Source organism: Herpailurus yagouaroundi, unplaced genomic scaffold (assembly GCF_014898765.1).
Source record: "Herpailurus yagouaroundi ecotype Mexico unplaced genomic scaffold, PumYag 77, whole genome shotgun sequence".
NCBI lineage: Eukaryota > Metazoa > Chordata > Mammalia > Carnivora > Felidae > Herpailurus > Herpailurus yagouaroundi.
Window position 1 is genome coordinate 35,256,053 of NW_024412388.1, and position 19,803 is coordinate 35,275,855.

General features: G+C 53.1%; 1 protein-coding gene, 1 long non-coding RNA gene and 1 other non-coding gene across 6 annotated transcripts in view; 2 read left to right on the forward strand and 1 right to left on the reverse strand.

Annotated features, from left to right (window-relative positions):
* Positions 1-19,472, forward strand: part of RNF220 (ring finger protein 220) — a 224,659-nt gene extending 205,187 nt beyond the window's left edge. The window contains exons 1-11 of one of the 4 annotated variants that reach the window (XM_040469973.1): positions 34-230; positions 361-403; positions 3,516-3,637; positions 4,008-4,140; positions 12,281-12,377; positions 12,580-12,666; positions 12,805-12,860; positions 12,997-13,075; positions 17,315-17,423; positions 17,570-17,644; positions 18,395-19,472. In XM_040469973.1, the coding sequence (XP_040325907.1) occupies positions 177-230; positions 361-403; positions 3,516-3,637; positions 4,008-4,140; positions 12,281-12,377; positions 12,580-12,666; positions 12,805-12,860; positions 12,997-13,075; positions 17,315-17,423; positions 17,570-17,644; positions 18,395-18,466 (927 nt within the window). In that variant the 5' untranslated portion in view covers positions 34-176 and the 3' untranslated portion in view covers positions 18,467-19,472. Of the gene's footprint in view, positions 1-33; positions 231-360; positions 404-3,515; positions 3,638-4,007; positions 4,141-12,280; positions 12,378-12,579; positions 12,667-12,804; positions 12,861-12,996; positions 13,076-17,314; positions 17,424-17,569; positions 17,645-18,394 lie in introns of those variants that run through there. The other 3 variants (XM_040469970.1, XM_040469972.1, XM_040469971.1) reach the window with 3 other exon arrangements.
* On the forward strand, positions 2,864-2,970 carry LOC121027860 (U6 spliceosomal RNA). Its single transcript, XR_005788947.1, has one exon. It is a non-coding gene; the product is annotated as a U6 spliceosomal RNA (small nuclear RNA).
* On the reverse strand, positions 2,982-13,052 carry LOC121027013 (uncharacterized). The gene is made up of 2 exons (XR_005788530.1): positions 12,947-13,052; positions 2,982-4,431 (listed from the first exon to the last, which is right to left on the reverse strand). It is a non-coding gene; the product is annotated as an uncharacterized LOC121027013 (long non-coding RNA).
* Positions 19,473-19,803: the final 331 nt, after the last annotated feature.

Genomic DNA, 19,803 nt, shown 5'->3' on the forward strand with positions numbered 1-19,803 from the left:
GGCCGCCGCCGCCGGTGGGAGCTGAGGTGCCGCCGCCGCCGGGCAGCCGGGGGGAATCCGCCCGCATCGCCGCCCTCGCCGGCCGGGCGGCCGCAGGGCCCGGAGCGCCGGAGACCGGGGTTGGGGCGGCACCGTGCGGCGGCCACGGGGTCCCGTTAGAGCATCCCCCGGCGGCTATGCCGAGGGCCCGGAACGGCCGGCGGAGCAGGGGGGCCGGCGGGAGGGAGGAAGTAGGTTTGTTTACGGGCTGTTTGGGGCGGGGCAGCCCGGGACCGGGGTCCAGTGCTGGGGCGGGGGTCAGGGCTCCAGGCCGCGCCTGACGCTCTCTTTTTTTTGCTTCTGCCCGGGATCTTCTCCCAGACCTTCCTGCGAGTGCGAGCCAACCGGCAGACCCGACTGAATGGTGAGTCTTGCCCGGCCCCTCCCTCCGCCCCACCCCCGGCCTCCTCCCTTCCTCACTGCCTGAAGCTCCGGGCTTGCCTGGGTCTCTTCGACTTTGGGGCCATTTGGCTTCGTCGCAGTCACAGCGCCTGAGAATGTGCTAACCAAGGTGGCCGCCCTCAGTTTCCCCGTCTGTCTAATGGAGGTTATGGTTCCAGCTCTTGCCCACGCCTCTCTGAAGGCCTTCAAGAACCCTGGCGGGCAATAAGTACCAGAGAATGAGGAACAAGCTACACAATTCCACTCGGGAGCTCAGCTTTGAATTTGCAAACTGCTGGGACCTCACTGTACAAGCCGGCAGGGCGCTGAGAATGTTTTTCTTCCAGTTTTTAATCAGTGCCCAGTAGTGTGAATACAGCCTCTCTGCTGAGACTTGACAATGCAGTGAGATCTGGAGTTCCCACGGCAACAGGAACTAACTCATCCCAGGGCTCTTTGAGTTATCAGTCGGCCCACATTTCACAAAGGTGATCAGCGTGGGCTCGACAGCTCTTAGAGGCCTTCTCTGAAAGCACGTCGTGTATGCACTACCTGGCGCCCCCCTTTTGGATTCAAACCTCTGGAGCATTGCCGTTTGCTGAACACAATTGGATGATCCTAGCTTTTTGTGCTGACATGGGTGTGGTATATCTGGGTGTTAGCTGTAAGGGGCTTTAGGGTCTCTGGCCAGCTCCTGCCACTTGGTTTCTGCTGCCTGGCTGAACTCCAATCGGGGAACGGGAAAGCATTCATTATGGGCTGACCCCATGTTGAGCATCATTATCACAACACTTCTGAGAGGAAAGTGGTAACACATTTTGTAGATAAGGAAACTGAGGCTGGGAGAGGGGAAGGTGATTTGTTTAAAAACACACAGCTGGGATGTAACTGAACCATGATTTAAACTGAAGTTTACCTTCAAAGCTTGTGCTTCTGTGACCGTGCCGTGTTCCCTCCTTAAGCAAATACAGACCTTTCCCTACCTACATTTTAGTAAGCTTAGTTCAGGATTTAGAAGGTGAATGGTGAGTTCCTTCATCAGCAAGGCAATGCCTTGAGAATTTTCAGGTGTTGTCTAACCCCAACAGGGTGCTTTCCTGGGATTACAAGGGATCTTCTGTCCTGGGTGGCTTGGGCAAGAACAGTGTCCAGTATCACGCTCTCCTTGGCAATTCTGTAAGATTCATTTCTTTATTCAGTCATCAGTGTCTATGATAGGCCCTTTGTATTGGCACACTGCTCAATACAGACTTCAAGAACCACCAGGGCCCCTTGCCTTTCTGATATCTAGAATTCCTTCTCCATCCCAGCCATGGCTGTAGGGTGCCAAGGTCACTCAAGTCTGAAATTCCAAGCGTTAGGACAGTCAGGGTGAGGGGATCTAGATCGTTGTCCACAAAATCAAGGACGACACTGGAACATAGTCACCTCTCCTGGGTAAGAGCACAGGAAGTTGAAGATAAGGGCCAGGCTACTGACCAAGATGTCTCAAACTTCATGCCAACCCTGGTGGGATGATGGCTTTCCTGTTGGTTTAGGTCTTTCTAGAGTTACTCGTTTGGAGTTGGAATAGCTCCCTGCCTCAGACTCTCAATAGGCAAGAGCTAGGTCCCCAAGTGCATGTTCTTGCTGCCCTGGCACACTCACGGATCAGTCTTTGTTGCTGCTATCAGTCAGTGGGGAGATTCTTAGGACAGGAGAGCATTCTGACCTATGGAGTCAGGCCTGATTTCTTATCCTGCCTTTGCCACTTTTTAGCTACTTGGACAAGTATCTAGTTCTCGCTGAGCCTTGAGTTTCTTCTGTTAAAATGGATAATACAGCCTTGCTTCAGGTTGAATGTAGAATTAAATGAGCTACTTTGTGTAAGGTATTTGATGCTGAGCCTGATACACAGCTGAAGCTCTAAATTGTAACATCACCTTTCACCTGTGTCCCCCCCACCTAAACTGCATTCATGAGTTTCCCACCAGGATCAATATCCATGAGAAAGTTTTTCCTGGCCCTGCAATGGGGAACATTTTTCTCCCCGATTGTCTTGCCACTCCAATCCCTCTGGTCTCAGAGTGGCTAGCTCTACTTCTGCTATTGCAGGGGGAGGGGGCAGTCCCTTGTTTTGACCCCTTCCTGCTTCAGTGACAGGAGGGCTGCAGAGAGGGATTAGTGAGCTAATTAGAAATGATTGCATCTCTCAGCATTAATTAGCAGTGCTGTGGGCTTGCAGTGTGCACTTTGGAATTGAGCCCCCTGCGGGACAGCGTGGCAAGCAGCCGTCTGCCTCAGGGGCCTGCCAGCCCCCTGCACTGATTAGAAATGATAGAACAGGTTTGGGTAGGCACAGTAAAGGCTGCCCTCTCAAAGTACTGTGGGCTCTCTGATTCAGATCCTCTATACCTGTATGACTAGGCCTCAGTCTCCTCTTCTGTAAAATGGGACCAGTGGAGTGCTTATTTCAGCAGCACATATACTAAAATTGGAATGATACAGAGAAGATTAGTATGACTCCTGCACAAAGATGATATGCAAATTCATAACGCATCATATATATATATATATATATATTTTTTTTTTTTTTTTTTAATGGTACCTGGACATGAGAGAAAATCTTCCTGAGGGATTCTAGGTAGGATACTAAGGGCTGTACCTCAGGGCCCTTGGCCCTGGAACAAAAAAAAGGGTGATGAGTGAACAGCAGGCCAAATCAGGCCCCTGGAGAGACCTTGGGTTCTAGCCAAGAGATGTTCTTTAAGAGAGCCCATGGTCTTGGGTTTCTGGGCAGATATCTAGCAACTTGGAATGTCTTTGCTCACTGGACTTACTGAAGGCTGCAGGTAGGGAAGTATGGATTGAACTTGAGCCAGCTGTGGCCAGAGTGGACACTTCACTGGCCTACCACCAGCCTCCTCCCCAGGTGCTCTTGGCAAGGCTCGGTCCCCAAAGGAGCAGAAGGCGCTGCATAATGAGGACCAGATCAGGCACTGAACAAAAGGGCTAATGGCTGGCAAGGGGTCAGGATGTGTCAGCTCCACTGGGACCAGGGGAGCTACAGTGACCGTTTGCCTGTTCTGTGCTTTGTTTTCGGTTTCTCCATGCAGCTCGGATTGGGAAAATGAAACGGAGGAAGCAAGATGAAGGGCAGGTATGTCCCCTGTGCAACCGCCCCCTGGCAGGATCGGAGCAGGAGATGAGTAGGCATGTGGAGCATTGCCTTTCTAAGGTAGAGGGGCCATCACTACCTACCTCTTCACCCCTTCCTCCCTCCCTTCCCCTACACTAGCTGCTGACTACCCCCAGATTTATGGGCTGTGTTGGGGTCTCCATGTGGTCTCAGCAGCTTTTTCCTCTCTGTTCTTTGCCCTCTTCCTTTGCTTTCACTCTTCCGCTCCTCCCCTGGGGCTCCAATGGAAAATAATTGGGAAGAGGCCCAGGTCTTCGACCTCCAGATTGGTTTATGTGAAAGGGACCCTAGATCTGGAGGCCCACCTGGCTCACCAAAGCTGGAGGTTAGGGCTATGCCCTCCTCGTAGACCCTGGGGAGCAGGTAGTGGTGGCCTGGGACCCACATGATCCTACTCTGCTCTTCACAGAGGGAAGGCTCCTGTGTGGCTGAGGACGATGCTGTGGACATCGAGCATGAGAATAGCAACCGCTTTGAGGAATATGAGTGGTGCGGGCAGAAGCGGATACGGGCCACCACTCTCCTGGAAGGTGGTTTCCGAGGTACAAGCAGCTGACACATAAGCAGTGGCATTCTGGTGGCCAGGCCTCTGCGGGGTATCCATCTGTTGGGAGCCAAGAGGCCAGGGCTGGTGGCTGGTCATCCGTTCCACCACGTGGGAACTGCTGCTGGCGGGGCTCCTTTGTGACCGTGCTGCCTGCCTGTGATGTGCATATTAAAATGGATGTATTTGGGTGGGGAAATGGAATTGTGAGGCTGCAAGCTAGGAATGACGAGGGGGGCTCTCAGCCTCGGGTGATGCATTGAAGGTGACAGCCAAGCCGCGTTAGCACCTGCATAAAATATTAAAGGGACGGTTATGCATTTATCACTCCATCCCTCTTAAGGCTGATAAATGAGAATCCAGCAACCTGCTGTACACCTCCAGCACTGGGGGCCCTCAGGGCTTCCAGGCAAACACATTGGATTTTCCTCCTCCTCCTCAACCCCACGTCAGGGAAATCAGTTACAGAGGAGAGAGTGAGTTATGGCAAAATTTGACCTCCCCTGAGCTTCATTGGTGAATCTAATTTTAGCTCTGATCCCATCCCTTCTCCCTGGGTGCCCTCTGCCCTGAAGCAAGAGGGGCCTGGGCCCAGCTGCTCCTTGCTTCCCTTGGGCTCCCCAGTTGCTGCAGAGGGGTCTACAGGGCTTTGCACAGCTCCATTACCCTCCCAGCTCCTTGGAGGGATATGACTTCGCTCAGTGGAAGTCTCCCACCCCTCACCAGGTCAAACAGTACACAGGTTGGATGCCCAGGGTCGTGTCCTCTTGTCAGACTCCTCTGCTTTGGGCAGGAGGAAAGGGAAGCAGTTTGCCTCCTGGCCTCCGGCTCTCTGTGCACAAGCACAGCTGGCTCTGCACCTTACAATCATTAAGTGAACCAATCTGCTTCCCATCTGCCTCCAATTCTCTGGGCAACACCCTTGGGAGTCCTGGTGTGTTTGGTCCCCGGGGAATCTCACAGCAGCTGGGAAGAGGGTGTCTGACTTATGGGGGCTTTGCTGCATGGGCTGGTTTTGAGGAGTGGTCTCCATAGTGCTGTGCAGTGCAGACTGGATACGTGAAGGGGGGCAAGCCCAGGTGGGGCATTATGCTTCTGGGTTTCTCTCATTCTCCAAGCATTTGAAGCAAGCCAGAGTGTAAATCAGGAAGGTAAATCAGCCCAAACCATTGCCCGAGCCTGAGTGGAGAGTTCATTTGCCACTTCGCTGTTGTCCTGTCCCAGAGTTTTAGAGTGCCTGAGGCCCTGAGAAGATGAGGAGCAAAGACCAGGATCCTGGGAATGGTACACGCAGGTGTCTGGTGACAGCCCATGCAGGGTCAATTGCAGGATGCTGCTCTGGGTTCGCTCTGTTGGCAGCTGGAAATACTCACGCCTTCTATTACTGTGGCAACTTCTTAGGTTTCTTGGCACAGATCTGGACCTGATGGTTTCTGGGCACCAGACAAGGCTTACAGGGGATAAAGCTGCATAAGGCCTGCTGATTTGACAGTATTTCCCCGCGCTGGGATGCACTTGCAGAGCCGGTGTGCGGTGCTCTTAGGCCCTGGGCGGGTGTCAGTTTTCCCTGAGTGTTTACACTATGAGGTTGTTCCTTTCAAGAATTCCTGAGGGGAGTTCAAAGGGGGCTTTTCTTTGAGCGATTTGGAGAGCGAGAATGAGAGTGAGGCTTGAAGAGGGAGCAGGGCCGGAGGTGCCTTTATCTGCAGAGAATGGTTCCAGCTTGCCTGATAGAAGCCGCTGCTGCCTCTTAAACAGCTTAGTGCAGTCAAAAGACAGGCAGACTTGAAAGGCTGTTTTACAGCAAGATCAGCGGGGGCCACGAGGCAGAGAGCGGGGCACAGTGGAGCAGAGGAGGCTGAGGCTCCTCAGTGGGGGGGGCATCAAAGGAGGCCCTGGTTGATCCCGACTGCCTCTGCCCCCTGAAACCCTGTCTGCAGAAACTGGCCATCTGTCAGTCTACACTCCCTGGCCAGGACTGGTAGGCCCCAACTCTTGGGGGGTTGGGTGTGGCCCCGCCAGGCGGGCTGGTGTCAGTGTGGTGCATTGATCGCCCGCCGGGCGGGCCGGGCCGCAAGCCGGGCAGCGCGTGCTTAATGTGATTGAAAGGCAGTTAAAATGGCGGTGACCTTTTCAGGAGGAATTAGATTGCCTGCCAAGACCGGTTAGAGGGAGTGATAACGCCGGCTGAAGAAGCTGCCCAGCCGACTTCAGAGAGAGGGAGCAGAGGCAGGATGAGCGGGCGAGCAGTGAGGCCCATTTAAGCTGCGCTGTGCGTGCTGACAGAACAGAGATTGCTGTCCTTGTTAGATATGAAAGAATTGAAGAATTGCAGATAAGTTCCTGTATCCGATCATCCCCTATTCCTTCCCCCAGACCAGGGCCCCTTCGTCATCCTCAGCAAAGCTTCCCACCAGGCCCACTGGGAACTGGTTTGATGGAGCAGATCTGTTACCTTGAACATAATCTGCTGTGGAGCCAGTGAACAAGCGAGAGTTTTGGTGGAGACACTTGACTGAGGGGAACGGGCCTTGCAGTTGGACCTATGGCTATTGAGGGCAAGACCGGATAGCTCAGGCCCAGGAGTGTTTGGCATTGGGACTTTAGAACAAAATGAAGGACCAGACAGAACAGGTAAGCACCAAGATAGGTCCAGCTGGACATAGATCTTTAAGAGGCTAAAGAAAATAAAGATTTCAAGAGAGTAGGTTGGAAGACCTAAAACTTTCAGTGTCTAGGAAATACTGTGGCCTTCTTAGTTCTCAGAAATTCTGGACTGTGTGCCTAAGCTGTTGGACCTCTCAGTACCTTAGGTTTGCTAACCTGCTACTGCTGTTTCCTCCCACCCAGCATTATAGTTGCATAGAGGGTGGCACAGGGCCTAGTGCTTCACCAACATTCCCCTGAGAGAGTTCAGCAGCTAGGAGTAAAAGATACTCTTCTGGGGCACCATGCCAGCCCTGAGCAGAGCAAGAAGCCTCTGGGCTAGAGTAGCAGGCCCCAGGGAAAACCTAATTATACAGCCCTTGAGGACAAACGTACTCTAATCTGTAGTCAAGAAGGTATGTGACAGACGAACCACACCTTTCCTCATTTTCTGTCTCCAGTCCTGGGTCCTAGAGAAGAGACTCATGTTGAGCTTTGATCCCTCCCCTGGATTGGTTGCCAGTGAAAGTTCACCCAGCTGGATTTGGGGAGCCTGGAGCCCATCATATCTGGAGTGGACAGGCTGGAGAGAGGACATAGGAATGGTTGATTTCAGATAAGGTGACCGTGATGTGGCAGGCACAAGAGTGGCAAGATGGAAAAATTTCCCAGGAGGCTGCACAGGAAATAGAAGGTGCTGCAGCTGTCTCTCTGAGCCCTGGCGGGGAAACACATTACTAGAATCCAGCACTGAGCCCCTTTGAAGCAAACCGGTGGGGGGGAGGGAGACTATGGGGACTAAGAGAACTGCTCTTCAGGCCTCTGCCCTGCCCAGATCCTAGCCTTGGGACTGCATCTTTCTCAGGTTCCTGTCTTGGATTTAGGCTGCTTCCAAGTAGTCTGGGATGAGATTTCATGGAGAGGACAGGCAGGGTAGCTGTGGCACAGATTTTTTAACTGGCTGTTGCTTGCTAAAACTTCACGAGATTCTGAGTCAGGGAATGAGAGGTTTTGTGAGTCCAAAGGCACAGAGAAGTAGGCCTTCCCCTAGCCCCTGCTCCCTTTGGCATGTTAGTTCCCAGAAAGTGGGAGCCCCAGCTGCTAAAAATGTTCCCCAGTGCAGCCGTGCTGCCTTGTCTGGTCAGTGACAGGTGTTGGAACAGCCAACTGCTGGAGGCAGTCTTGATATGGAGAGGGTTAGGGCTGCTGCCTTCCAGCTCCCTACCACCTTTAGTTATAACTGTCGCCTGGTGGGAGGGGTGAGAAGAGGTGGCAAAGAGCAGGGCACCTCTGTCCCCTGTGGCAACTGATGGGGATTTAATCGCCTTTTGGAACACAATTGTTAAGCTGGGACAGAGGGAGTGCAAGCAGAAGGAGCAAGTATCAATGGTTTTAAACGGCGTCTGTCTCTCTGCGTCTCTCCTGACGTGAGGCAGTGAAACGCGTTATTGAGGAGGCCCGGAAAGTGGCTAAGTGCGTTTGACACACGCCAACTCCCTGCCTCCACACTGGATAATTGCATTGTCAACTGTTCAGCGAGGTGGCAGGTGACACTGCAGGCCGATTGATTGTCCCGCATCGCAGCTCCCCAGACTGTCAGCTCCCCAATCGATGGCGTTTACACAAGACACCGTAACTGCATCTGTAACTAATTCCAGTGTAAAACTCTCCGGAAGCTGCTGCCCCTGTCTCCTCCCCACACACACAACCCCCCCGCCCCCGCCACAAGAGCACAGCCTCTGGAGGGCCCCAAGACTTTCCTTTCTCCCTGGGCCCTGGTTTTGTTAGGAGCAGCAGGTGAGGAAATTGATGGCTCCTTTTTTTTTGTGGTTTCAGGTTCCAGGACGTTAGTGCCCCCAGTAAACGGGCATCTCCAGTTTCTCAATCGATCACCTAATCAATTGATTAAATTAACACTGATTTTTTTTTTTTCTTCTCCTCAATGAGCCAGGAAGAAATGAGTTTATGGGAGAGGGGTCATTTTTATAAAATTTAGACTTGCTTATCATTTCTGTACCGAATCCTCTTTTTCTCTGTTGCTAAGTATTCATTTGCAGGGAAGGGATTTTTTCACACTGCCCACCCTCCCAGAACCCACTCTGCTGAGTGTCATTGACCATCAGGCTCAGTTTGCTTATAGACAGCAGCCCAACACATTGTGCTACTTTAGGTGGGGCTGAGCCATAGCAAGGGGCCTCCCCTGCTGACTAAAGGGTACTCCAGGTCATCTTGGAGGTCCAGGGAGCTGAGTCTCTTCCCTGGATAGCAGCAGCAGGAGTGGCAGCTTGCTTGTTATCCCCAGAGCTATACAGAACAGGAGCCAGAGGCTTGGAAAGGAGCTCTGTGTGCCATCTTGCCTCTGAGTACTGGCTTGGGATGTGCCAGCAGCTGAGAACATAAAATGACTGTGGAGCTTTCCTCTCAAACCAGGGAAGGGGGGGGCAAGCTGGTGGGGGCGCTGTCTGCGTAAAATGGCTTTATGGCCGTTTCTTTTTATTATGATTCTGCCAGAAGTCAGCAAGTGACATTTCATTAAGAAAATAAAGTTTAATGTGCTGGGAAGGAGGTTGGAGCAGGCTGGGGCAGCATAAGAGGGAAATTGGCAGTGGCAGCCCGTTCTGAACACCTGTGGGGGTAGGAAGAAGTTCCCAACATCTGTCTCCACTGCAGGATGGGGTCAGGGTCAGAATGAACTGCTCAGACCAGAGACAGGCCTTTTCCTTGGCAGATAAGATGTGCCATGCTCTCTGTCCTGCCTGGCTGGTCAGAGGAGCAGGAGGTTACCACCCAGCTGGGGGAAGCTGATAGGGAAGGTTGTATCCTGAGTGGCTTCACACCTCAGCCTCCTTTCTGACGCAGGGCTCTCAGCACTTAGTAGAACAGTATCATCAGTGGTTAGTCATTTCTGCTGGGGTGTCTTGTATAGCACCTGCTCTGGGCCTGGCCAGCTCTGCTGGATGGTGCTGAGATCACAGTAGTGAGTCAGACCTGGGCTTTCAGTCGGTGAGGGACCATGACAATACATGTAATGACTTTGGAGTTCCATAGGAGTCCATGTGGACACCAAGGAAAGGACACCTATCTGTATAGAAATACCTGGGGAAGTCTCCACACTGAGCACCTTGAGGGTGGGGATCACATCTTGAAATTCTTTGTCTCCAATGCCAACCCAGGCAGAGGATGAGCTCAGTAAAGGCTGAAAGAATATTCCTGAGGTGAGTTCATTGCGGAAGTATTTCTGGAGCAGCTATGCATATAGGCACTGTGAGTTCCTAGCAGGAAGCGTGGTTGAGCTAGGTCAGACTTGCAGAATAAGCAGGCATTTGTTTTGTAGACCAGGAGGGAGAAGAGGTAATAAGATGTACAAAAGCACAGGAACACGAGCAAACATGTAGGGTTGGGGAAAGCACAGTAGCTATGGTCTGCTGGAGTATGAGTCCTGTTCTAGGCCTGTCAGAGGAGAGGACTTCAGGCCATAGGGCTACTTTCTGTGTTGAGAAACTGGGACCTTTCCTGGCATCTTTGGGGTACCCTGTTTTATCAGCTTTGCCATGGATTCTTTGCTTTCCTTTTTGTCCACTTACCAGGCAGGGCTGGGCAGGGCCAGGCTGAGGCAAAGATGGGAGGCTGACTGCTGAGCTGCATGTACGTGGGGGCGGGGGCGTTGGCAGGGTTCGGGGGCACAGGCTGTAAGTGAACCTGATAGCTACATTCTGATTGATGGCAGAGTTTGTCTCCCAAACTGTCAGAGGGTTTATAGAGGTGCCACTCACCCACAAGGAGGGAATTGCTTGTCAGGACACCTGGCTGTGAACAGGAGACAGAGCTGTAACTTGGTGTTTTCTCAGCTTAATGGCCCTGCTGCTGACCTGCCTGCTGCCTCGAGTTTGTTGATGCCTCAGTGTAGAGGGGGAAATGAGGATTGTCGGGGAGGGGTGGAGCCTAGGCAGTGCCTAGCTTCTCTCTTTCCCTTGTGCTGTTTGCCTTTGGGATGGATGGAGCCTTTGTGAGACCAGAGACCAGAGGTGTAGATGGGAGAAGAAAGATCAGGAAGAAAATGCTTTGGAAATGGACTTGAAAGATGGAGAACGTTCCACATGGAGTGAACAGCATAAGCTAAAGTCTCAAGAATAGGATATACAGGGTTTTCTGAAGAGCAGTAAATAGCCTATCTGTAGGCATCTGGCTTATGGAGTAAAATGAGAAAAAGAGCAAAGGTGGAGAAGTAGGTGCATCCACATCTTGACGGATCTGGCTGAGAAGATTTTGTATGCAGTGGGAAGCCATAGCTGGTTTTGGAGCTGGGAAAGGAATGGTCAGAGCCATATGGTAAGCAGGATAAAGGAATAGACAAGAGGCTAGAGGATCCGTTACAAGATTGTCATCCTGATGAGAGTGGAAAGAATGGATAAGAAGAAATTTATGAGATTATCAGACAGAACCCTGAGCTGCTTCCTCATCTCTTTGATGATTTCCTTGCTGCTTCTACTTGCCACAGATTCCATCGTTTTCATCTCTCTCTGTCCTGGCACGGTTGCTATGCTGGCCAATAGGGTATGGTCTCAGTCCACTGAGAGGAGTCAGAGGCAGGGAGGGAGAAGCAATTGGCTTTGTGGCCCCTGACCCTGGCCATCAGGAAGGGTGGTCCTGGGTGTCAGAGCACATAGCAGGTAAGGGGGCCTAATGTGACTTCAGCAGCTCTCCCCCTCCCCATTGGCCAGGGGTCTACCAGTGGCTAGGCCAAGCACACCTTGGTAGGGACAGCCACCTGCCTGGCCAAAGGCCCTGTGTCCACCCAGCCTGCTTGTCTTCATGGGTTGCTTTCAGAAGCAGGTGTGCGTGCCTTCCTCCCTCATCTGTCCCTTCCTAATCCCTTTATAACTGCACTTGTCCAGGAATCTGGGCTGAGTGAGGTGGAGATGAATAATTAATGTCAGGCGCTTCAGACACCAAATATTTGAACAGCTGCCTGGTGTTTTTGCTGGCAAGGACCTGGCGGCCAAAATCAGGACATTGGCTGGGGGTCTTGCTGTGTGCCTCTGACTGGCCCTAGCCAGTTTGCTCTTCCCTCTGATGGACTGTCAGGCTGGACCATGGGACACAGGGGGATGCCCAGGTCCTGGTTGGGGATAGCCTTGTAGACCTGAATTTCTGTGTCTTCTTCCTGCTCTTCCTAGACCTAGAAGACAGGTGGGCAGCAGGGCTAGCTTGGGTGTCTCCTGAGGACCTAACATAGTGTATGAATGGTCTAGTTTATGAGCAGAGACCACTAGGAGCAGCAGGAAGTGGCAGAGAAGGATGAGGTACGCAAAGTGAAAGGGATTGGAATGTCAGAGCCACGAGTACCTAAGTAATTGGCTTTCTATGTTCCAGGCCCAAATTTCTGAGCCTTACCTGGCCCAAAACCTGACCCCTACCTAGGGAGAACAGAAAGGGCACTCTTGGCCTAGTCTTGCTGGCCCCTGGCCCTCCTCACGTCCTGCTTCCCACAGGCTCTGGCTTCGTCATGTGCAGCGGCAAGGAGAATCCGGACAGTGATGCTGACCTGGATGTGGATGGGGATGACACTCTGGAGTATGGGAAGCCACAGTATCCTTGGGGCACTGTGGGACAAGGTGGGGCTGGTGGGACAGGTCAAACGGAATTTAAAAAGTAGCCAGCACCTCTGGTACTTGCCCATACCATCCACCCCCCCCCCCCACCTTTGGGGTCAGTGTCTGAGCTTTAACTAGGATTCAACCTTCATGGCCTACTGTAAACTAGGATCTGTTGTCCTTGACCACCATGCCAGATACACAGAAGCTGACGTCATCCCCTGCACAGGCGAGGAGCCTGGTGAAGCCAAGGAGAGAGAGGCACTCCGGGGTGCAGTCCTAAAGCAAGTGTGGGCACAGGCTTGGGTGGGTGGGATAGAGGGGTGGGAAGTCCTGAGGCAAGGGTCAGCCTAGTACCCACTCTCAGGGCTCTCCCACCTGCCTTTAGAGCTCACTTTGTTCTTTTCTTCTCCTTTCCCTAGTGGCGGCCCTCCCAGCACACGCATCACGCCCGAGTTCTCTAAATGGGCCAGTGACGGTAAGTCCTGACCCACCACAGGAGTAATTAATGGGTAGAGGAGACCTCTTTGGGTGGTGGTGACTGACTCAAGCCCAGCCCCTCACCTGTGCTGCCCAGTCTGGCCAGAGTATGAGTTGCCCCTCTGTCCCAGCAGAGATGCCATCTACCAGCAACGGTGAGAGCAGCAAACAGGAAGCCATGCAGAAGACCTGCAAGAATAGTGACATCGAGAAGTGAGTGTCTGGCCAGGAGGGGGGCCTCTGGAATGGCAGTTCAGAGGGAGGGGGGAGAGAGGGGCTCTTTGCTAGCAGGAAGGCCTGCTGCTAAGGCTCCTGGCCTCCAGAACACGACTTAATCCTGCAGCCCTGGGCACACGACGGGCATTGGGGCCCAGCTGGTGCTAAGCATGACTCTGTGAATTGATCACTGGGCCACGGCCCTGGGAGTCTTGGCGGAGGGAGGAGTAGTCCGCCTGCCTGCCTGCCCGCTGCGGCGGCCTCCGCCCGGGAATGTGATGTATGGCCGCCCAGCCCAGCCGGCGCACTTGATTCATCTCCAGTTTCTGTTTCTTAATCGGGAGCTAAATTGGTTTCATTTTTCTTGTCCCGGGTGGCGCTTGCAGTGGGTTTTAGGCAGGAGCATTGGGTCTCATCACTTCTGGTAGGAATTTTTGGCCTGGGTTCTCTGGCAGGGGAAAAGGGGATCTGTTAGCACTTCACATGGGGCTGGGCAGCCCCTGGCCCGGATCCCCAGGAGCCACAAGCAAATCAGTTGGGCATCTTACTGTCTTTCCAGAAGCCCATGCAAGGCCAGTTCTGGCCCCAAGAGGTGGTATTGTCCAGCTCTGGCTGCCTGGAGTTGCTGCTGTTGGCCATTGCTTAACTCCCCGCACCCCACCCCTCTCTCTGCTGGAGGCTAGGTTGCCTGGGGTTAAAAGGCAGCCTCTTCATTCCGGGCCAGTGTTCCATCTTGCCTCCTGCCAGGAGAGTGGATTGCAGGCCGGTGCAGGGCTGGGTCGGTGGCCCAGGGTCACCTCCCATTTGTTTCCCTCCATTTTGTGTTGTCATAAATTCATTCCAGCCCGTTGTGGTTGATCAGTTTATCTCGGCCAGGGCCGTGAGTGCTGCTGGCATGATGTATGGGCCGCGGCTCGGGGCCCGGCTGCCCATGAATCACCGCAGCTGCTCCGTGTCAGTGCTGGAGCGGGCCGCACGGGTTCGGCGCAACCAGCATAGGGGGGCGGGGGTGGGGGGAGGAATGACGTATGGATGTTTATTTAATAATTCTCTCCTACTCCAGCTGAGCGGGGCGGGCGGGGCCATAAGGGGCGCCCACCCTCGTCTGGAGGGGCTGCTCATAAATCAGAAAGACAAGATCATTAATCAGGGATGGCGCCCGAGGGGGAGGTGGGGGCCAGAGCTAGTGGCCATCCATGAAGGTACTACCCACCCAAGGCTGGAGAAAGTTGAGACTTCTGTCCCACCTGTGTGAGCACAGGAACCAGTAGGCAGGGTTCTCTGGGATGCGTCATAGACACTCAGTCATATGCAGAGATCTCCACTGGGTCTGGATCTGCCCAGATTGGGACCCTTCAGTCCCTATGGCTTCTCTCTTCCTCGTATACAACATAGGTTCCTGTCCTAGATCTTATTCACCACCTAGGGGAAGCAGGAAGGTAGGATGCCATAGTTTCTTCCAGGAAATTCTCCACTCCATGCCTTGGAGGGTCTCAGGAATAACTCAGAAGCAGCCTGGATCAGGAGCTAGAGAATTGGGTATTACACCAGAGCAGAGATTAGAGGTCAGGTGTATGCTGAGCAAATCCACAATAAGGTGGGCTCTGGAGTTGGATGTGGCCTTGGAGCTTTTGGATATAAAGGGGGAGATGGCTTCATTCTCTCTTGGCCCCATCCTGTTTGCTTTCTATATCTAACTCCTCTGATTTGGGGTTTGAGAGTGCTCAGCTCTGGGGTAGCCCTGTGCCCCCAACTCCAGGCCTTTGTTTCCCAATTTTCAAAATAACTACATAGGACTAGGCAAATGCCCAGCATGGTCGTTGGGAGAGAAAGAGAGCACAGCTACCCATCCTTGTCTCCTTGTCAAGAATTTACCAGCAGATGGGGTGGCACATATGGCATTGGGCAAAATGCCAGGGGAAGAGCCAGCTGTGCTGGTGATAGTATAAGGGTGGAGGGGGTGGTGAAGGCTTCCAGATCTGGAAAGTTGAATGGACACTTCCAGAGAATCAGCCAATGCCAGAGGAAATGGAGTCAAGCCCTTTGCAGCTTCCCTGGAGAGACGTAGGGCAGAGAGGGAGTCACAGACCTATGGATAATAGATCTAGGGCATCTCTGGTATAGGGACACAGCCATCAAGAAGTCATATTCTGTGTTTCTGCTAAGAAATTCGAATTCAAATTCTGTGTTTCTGCCCTAAGAGAGAAAGGTCAGAGATCAAAGTCTGTTGTTGCCCGTGGAATGTTACCCACCATCCTCCCTGTGCCCCCCAGTACCACTTATGCCCAGCAGGGAAAGACCACCTGTAAGCTTTCAGGCTTTCTGAACCGATGATCTGCTCCAAGCTAGCAGGACAGGTCACCCTAGGAGAACATCTCTGCCACACTGCACCACACTTACAATTCCCCCTCAGTCCGCTCTTTCTCCTGATTGAATACATCTTGTAGCCTCAGCTCTTCAGCTCTTACCCTGTCACAGCCCTCCTCCAACACACCCAGCAACTTCCCATTGCCTGTGAGATAAACTTCACTTTCTGATTGTGCCTCTGAAGTCTTTTCTGATAGAATCTCCTTGCCCACTTTAGCATTGTCTACTTACCCACAGGTAAACCTTAAACAGCCACGTGGGTCTCTTGGGCCTCTTAGCCTGTGTTCCTACTGGTCCCTAGACCTGGAGACCCAGCTCCTCCTGGGTATTTCCAGTGTTGTAATGTTAGTCATGTAGTTCTTGGTTGATCACAGCATCTGTCTTTGGGGTTTGAATCCCACCTCCCCCATTCTGTGTGAACCATAAGCAAGCTATTTAATGTTCCTTTGCTGCTTTAGTTTCTTCATATGTAAAATGGGAATATTCGAATCTCCTCATGGGGTTTTGTGAGGTGTAAATAAAATAATAATTTTCAATCCCTCAGTACAGGCCCTGGCATTTAGTAGGCACTTAATAAATGTTGGCTCTTTTATTTGCATTACCATCATTGTTATTCCCTAACGCCCATCTCTAGTAGCGTCTTCTCCAAGAAGCATTCTTCTCCCTCGGTGAGCTCCTCTGGGTTCTGTCCACTTGTTTTAGGAGGGGTAGGAGGGATCAGTCCTCAGGATAGTCCTAGCTATTCACTAGCTAGTTCAGTACTGCAGCCCAAAGAGTCTTCAAGAAGTTACAGGGGACCTTCACGGGCAGGACTTGAACAGCAGGCGAGGACTCTCAGGCCATCTGATGTGCCTGCCCAGGAAGAAACAACAAGGAGCCCTTGAGGTAGGCAGGCCTGTGGCCCAGGACTGGATTCTGTGGGACTCACGCAGTCCCCACATCTCTGACTGTTCCAGGAGTGAGACTGGCTTTTCGGTCAACAGACATTTACTCATACTCACGTGCCTGCCAGGGGGCTGATGTTCGTAGTCAGTATTGGTGGCATGGGCAGCTTGCCCTTGGAAAACTACGCCTCGTACAGGAGACAAGGACGTTTGCAGTTGTGTTGCTGTGGTGGAGTCCGGTGCAGGGTGCTAGAGAGTACAGAAGAGCAGCCACCAGCAGTGGTGCTGTCAGGAGGGTTGGAAAAGGCTTCTGGTGAGTTAGGAGGTAGGGTGGCCCAGGGGAGGCAGAAAGTGCCGCAGGAAGCCAAGGGAGTGAAAAATGGTGGAGCGTGTGGAGAGGCTTTATAGTTTGGTGTGGATAGAGCATCAAGTGTGGCACAGTGCTGAAGGATGCAGGCCGGGGCTAGACCAAGGAGTCCCCGGTCTCAGTTTATGAGGAGTTTAGTAGAGCTTTATTCTGAGGGAAACATTGAGATGTTAGAAGTAGAAACAGTCAAATTTGCAAAATTCTAGGTGCTGGGAGAATGGAATGAGGAATCTGGAGGCAGAGGGGCCATTCAGGTCAGTGGAGGGATCGTAGGAGAAATCATGAGGGCCTGGACTAGTGGTAGCGGTGGAGAGACTACAGATGCTAGGAGCTAGATGACAGATTGTGGGCGCCGAGGGTGACTGGGAAGCAATGGTTTGAGAATGGTTCCTACGTATCTGGTTTGGAAATTGACCAGGATGGAGGTGGAAGAACAAGGAGGATGAGTTCAATTCCAGAAGATGGAGTTTACAAATATAGGATATGGGCAGGTGGGGGGCGGGGATATCCGGGAGACATTTATATATGCAGTTCTAGAATTTAAGGGCGGTGTGGGCTGGAGGTTCAGATTAGAGATGTCAGCCTGCTGCCTGCCCAACCATGCTGTCCTCTTCACAGAATCACCGAAGATTCAGCTGTGACCACGTTTGAGGCCCTGAAGGCTCGGGTCAGGGAACTTGAACGGCAGCTATCCCGTGGGGACCGTTACAAATGCCTCATCTGTATGGTGAGAGAAAGGGAACCTGGGATGCCTTTGGTCAGGCTTCAGTGCCCTCTGGGGGTTGGAAAGGGCCTCTGCACTGTGATCTGAGCTCTTTAGAGGGTAGACCAGCCTCAGAGTGACCCCCCCTTCTCTGCCCACCTCCTCCCTAGGACTCATACTCGATGCCCCTAACGTCCATCCAGTGTTGGCATGTGCACTGCGAGGAGTGCTGGCTGCGGACCCTGGTGAGGTGGCATGGGGGTTGGGGAGTGGGTGGCTACTTCCGGTGCTACCCACATGTCCATGCTTATGCTTGAGCCTGCTTGAGGGGAGGGAGGTGCAAGGGCAGGGGAGAGCACGAGCATCAAACACAGCAGCGGGAAACCAGGATGTTCACCCCCCCCCCCCCCAAACTCCCCCCATTCTTGTCTCCACCACCAGCTTTATTAAATTCTCTCCCTCCATGGGTTCACTGCCTGCTCTGCCCACCCCCAAGGCCCACTGTATCACACGTATTGGTGTGATCCCAGGTCAGGAGGAGGCTGGGTGTGGATAAGCAGGACTAGGGCCTCAGCCCCTCCCCCTGCCATTACTAAGCTCCTTCTGCTCCTGCCCCTGTTCTTCGCTCGGGAGCAGCCATTAAAATGTCGCCCGGAGACAGCAATAAAAGGCCCGGACGTGGGCTCTGTGTCCTGATCAAAGGCCGCATGTAATCTCGTTAGGGCCGAGGCAGCCACAGCTGGACCCAGCCTTGTTCTCATTACCGGGGCTCCCGCTGCGGGGCTGGCCAGGCGGTTTGATCCTGGCGTCCCCCCAACACAGGAGTATGCCTGCCTGCTTGCAGAGGCTGCCCATGCATCCCCAGCCTGGGCTGACAGGACCAAGGTGCCAGCATACAACTGGTGCAGGGGGACATGGCTGTGGGCCCAGGTGCTCTCATGAGCAAGTATGCAGCATAGTGTGCATAACCAGAGCCCTGCCTGTTCTCCCTGCAGGGTGCCAAGAAGCTCTGCCCTCAGTGCAACACCATCACAGCGCCCGGAGACCTGCGGAGAATCTACTTGTGAGCTAGCCACCCCCAGCAGGCCTTGCCTGGAGCAGCCCCACCTGCCCGCCTCTGTGACGTGACCCTCCCCCTTGTACATATTTGCACACAGGTTCCCCATGTACATACATGCGCACACACACGTGCACATTCGTGTGCGTGCACACACACACACACACACACACATACACACACACACACACACACACACACACACACACACACGCACACACACACGACTCTGGAGCCAGAGTGGAGGCTGAGACCCAGGCCTTGCCTGCTGGTTCCCACCAAAACTAAGGACCATACCTGTTCGGGGTTTTGTTCCCAAGGTGGGGCAAGGAGGTGGGAGTGAGGGGGAATAGTTGGGCAAGGCTCCTGAGATACAGCCCCCGGACTGACAGACGGACAGACAGACATGCAAACACCAGACTGAAGCACATGTAATATAGACTGTGTATGTTTACAATGTTGTGTATAAATGGGACAACCCCTCGCCCCCCACTCCACCCTCACCCCTTTGGTTGTATGATTTTCTTCTTTTTTTAAGAACACCTGGAAGCAGTGCCCCCTTCAGGGCTGGCTGGGGGCTCGGCCCATCCACCTCTCAGGGTGCCTGCCTCTCTCTCTCCCATGGTATCCCTTCCCTCTCCCACGTGCTCGGTGTTCAGTGGTGTATATTTCTTCCCCCAGACATGGGGCACATGCCTCAAGGGACACGATCCTCTCCTTAGTCTTAGCTCCTGGGGCTCTTTATAAGGAGTTGGGGGAGAGGGGAGACACAGGAAATGGGAACCGAGCTGAAGCAGGGGCTGAGATTGGGGCTGGATGAGTATGCTCCTGGCTGCCCAGCCTTCTACCAAGAACCATTCCTGGGATTAGAACTGCTGTTCCCAGGGAAAGTGGTCTCCCCCGCCCCTCCCGTGGGCCCCACGGTGTGATGCTGTGTCTGTATATTCTATACAAAGGTACTTGTCCTTTCCCTTTGTAAACTACATTTGACATGGATTAAACCAATATAAACAGCTGCTGCCTGTGTGTATGTGTGCAGGAAGGGGTAGGTGATGGGGTGGTATGGACAGAGGCAGTTAAGGAGTTAATTCCTGGCAGCAGTGTGGGGAAGAGGACTTGGATGTCCCTGTGAAGCAGAAGCAGTGCAGGGTTGGTCCACTGGGGGTGGGGGGCCTGAAGCACTCCCATCAGGGGTGGGGGTGGAGCTGGGGACCTGGACTCCTGACTATTGATGGGTAGGGGCTCCAGGTTAATTCCTTATCGATGCAGAATCGTCAGCTCATTAATCACAGAAGAGGTCAGAGCTTGGGGGTACAGAGGGGACGCAAGCTCTATCCCCCAATCTAG